The sequence below is a fragment of the Vigna radiata genome, chromosome 9 (assembly GCF_000741045.1).
Source record: "Vigna radiata var. radiata cultivar VC1973A chromosome 9, Vradiata_ver6, whole genome shotgun sequence".
Taxonomy (NCBI): domain Eukaryota; kingdom Viridiplantae; phylum Streptophyta; class Magnoliopsida; order Fabales; family Fabaceae; genus Vigna; species Vigna radiata.
This window is the reverse complement of record NC_028359.1, coordinates 19608867-19611803: the sequence shown is the minus strand read 5'-3', so window position 1 is coordinate 19611803 and position 2937 is coordinate 19608867. Positions and strand designations below refer to the sequence as shown.

General features: G+C 49.0%; 1 protein-coding gene across 1 annotated transcript; it reads left to right on the top strand.

Annotated features, from left to right (window-relative positions):
* The first annotated feature begins 1132 nt into the window (after positions 1-1132).
* LOC106773495 lies at positions 1133-2185 on the top strand. The gene has a single exon (XM_014660180.1). The coding sequence runs from the start codon at positions 1133-1135 to the stop codon at positions 2183-2185; it is 1053 nt and encodes a 350-aa protein (XP_014515666.1).
* Positions 2186-2937: the final 752 nt, after the last annotated feature.

Genomic DNA, 2937 nt, shown 5'->3' with positions numbered 1-2937 from the left:
AAAAGGGGGTAGGAATCCTGAAACACTTGATCAGAGAGATTCAGTTTGTCGTCGTGTCCTATAGGCGATCGGTGTCTTGGACCCCATCCAAAACATTTTGGCGCCCACCGTGGGGCCCGAGATTCTTTTTTACGACCTAAAAACGACCACGATGGCAGGAGAAGTGCCTTTGCAACTGTTGCAAGATCTGCAACAACAGATTCAGGAAATGAGGGCAGAAATTGCAACAATGAGGGCGGAGCAGGCGAACAGGGCAGGGGGTCATTCTGACCAGTCGGTAAATGTGGAAACTATCCATTCGGATACAGGGGAGCAACAGCCTTCACAAGGCGAAAGGAGACGGGAAAATCGCCATCCTACACCCAGTGCGGGAGTAGGAGGAATTAACGGCCAAGGAGTAGGTCGAGGTGAAGGAAGGCCGGGAAGCTAGGCGGGGAGTAGAGGAGGAGGACGAGGGGGTGGTCGAAATAATGGCAGAGGCGAAATTCCTCACATGGAAGAGAGACAGCGGACTCCAAGGCGAGAGCAGGAACAGGCTGACCAGGCTGAGGGGCTACATCCCTTCACGCCAAGGGTGATGAGGGCGGTCATACCAGAGAATAAGATGCTGCCTACAATAGAAAGATACGGAGGAGCGTCGGATCCTGTCAAACATTTGCGATCTTTCGTAGACACGATGGCCGTATACTCATCGGATGAGTTGGTATGGTGTCGGGTATTCTCTCTTTCTCTCAAAGAAGAGGCGTTAGATTGGTTTCACTCTTTACAGCCGGGCACGATCGGTAGCTTTGCTGAGCTCAGGCAATTGTTTACTCAACAATATGCCGCAAACAAAACGCCCGGGATGACGTATACAGCATTAGTTAGGATGAGACAGGGGCGCGATGAGTCCCTTAAGTCATTTATGGATCGGTTCAGTCGTACCGCTCGGCAAGTACGAAACGCAGACCAAAGATTGATTGTGAGTGCGTTGACGACCGCCTTAAGGCCAGGACCATTTTGTGACTATTTGCATGCTGAAGAGCCACAAAGTATGGATGAGTTGCAGAATAGACTTTCCAGTTTCATCCGAATAGAAGAAGGAAGAGCCCACCACCGAGGAAGAGAGGAGGGCTAGTCGTCAGTTCGTGCAATGCGGGGAGGAATCGAACATCCGTTCGGTAGAAGAGATAGAGGAGTAGGTTCCAGAAGCAGGGATCAAAACAGGATGCAGAGGTACGTACACCACACTCCACTAAATGCGCCCCGAACGAGAGTGTTGGAGGAGGCGTTAAGGGCGGACCTAATAGCAGTGGTGCAAATACCTACACCGGCTGGAGTTGACAAAAGTAAATACTGCCGGTATCATCAAAATCGTGGACACACCACAGAAGATTGTGTCACGTTAAAGGATAAATTAGAAGCCCTCGTTCAAGCGGGGCATCTGCAGAGGTTCGTCCAGAGAAGAGGGTCGTTAGGCAGAACCAGACCATCATTAACACGACGAGACCCGCAAGTGAGAAATCAGCAAAGAGCTGATCGGAGCAGAAGCAGGAGTACCGAACGGGTGGTCAGGGGAGTGATCAACACGATTTCAGGAGGATTCGCAGGAGGCGGTTCAACATCAGCAGCCAGAAAGAGGCACCTCAGAAATTTACACAGTGCCAGCCGGGCGGGCCCGTCCAGGAGGTCTATGCCAACTATCACATTTTCAGATGAAGATTTTCACGCACCTGATCTGGAGCAAGATGACCCGATGGTCATAACGGCCATGATTGCCAAATACCAAGTCAACAAAGTCCTAGTGGATCAAGGCAGTTCGGCCAATATCCTCTACTGGAAAACATTCAGGCAAATGGAGATATCAGAGGATGCTATCATGCCTTTCAATGAGCAAATTGTAGGGTTCGTTGGGGAAAGGGTGGACACAAAAGGATACGTAGACTTGAGGACCAGTCTGGGAGCTGACAGAAAGGCCAAAGAAGTAAAGGTGCGTTTCTTGTTAGTGGAGGCCGATACGTCATATAACATTCTCCTTGGACGACCTTGCTTGAACATGTTTGGGGCTATTGTCTCAACTCCGCATCTGACTTTGAAATACCCTGCCGATGATTGGCAAGTATGTACTGTTAGGGCCGATCAGAAGATGGCTCGAGAATGTTACGCAGCAGGATTAAAGATAAAGCCCCGAACGACTGCTTTTTGAGCTACTCAATCGGAAGTCGGCATGATGGAACTGGACCCCCGAACCCATTTGGATGAACGGGTAGAGCCTTTGGGTGATATGCGCCCCTTAGTCATTAGGGAACGAGAAGACCAATGCACAACTATTGGGCGTAATCTCAATACCGATCAGGCTGCGCTAGTTGAAGAACTCCTTGTGCAGAATAAAGACCTGTTCGCGTGGACAGCAGCGGACATGCCAGGAATTCACCCTGACATTATTTCTCATAAACTATCGCTGATAAGAGATGCCCGGCCGGTGTCACAGAGGAAACAGAGGTTGGGCAACGAAAAAAGGAGAGCAGTGGACGACGAAGTAGCTAAATTGTTGGAAGCAGGCTTTATAAGGGAAGTAAAGTATACCACGTGGCTGTCTAATGTGGTTATGGTGAAAAAACCGAACGGAAAATGGAGAATGTGCACAGACTTCACCGATCTCAACAAAGCATGTCCAAAAGACACGTACCCCCTCCCGAGCATAGATGGATTGGTAGATGGAGTCTCTGGGTATGAAATTTTGAGTTTTTTGGATGCTTATTCGGGATACAATCAGATCCCAATGTACAGGCCAGATCAAGAAAAAACATCTTTCATAACAGAACGGTCAAATTATTGCTATGAGGTGATGTCATTCGGACTTAAGAATGCAGGGGCAACTTATCAAAGGCTGATGGATAAGGTGTTCCAGAACCAAATAGGAAAATGTATGGAGGTATATGGTGATGACATGGTGGT

Bases quoted from the DNA above. Each gene is read 5' to 3' on its own strand.
- LOC106773495 (XM_014660180.1), top strand. From the start codon at position 1,133: ATGCGGGGAGGAATCGAACATCCGTTCGGTAGAAGAGATAGAGGAGTA.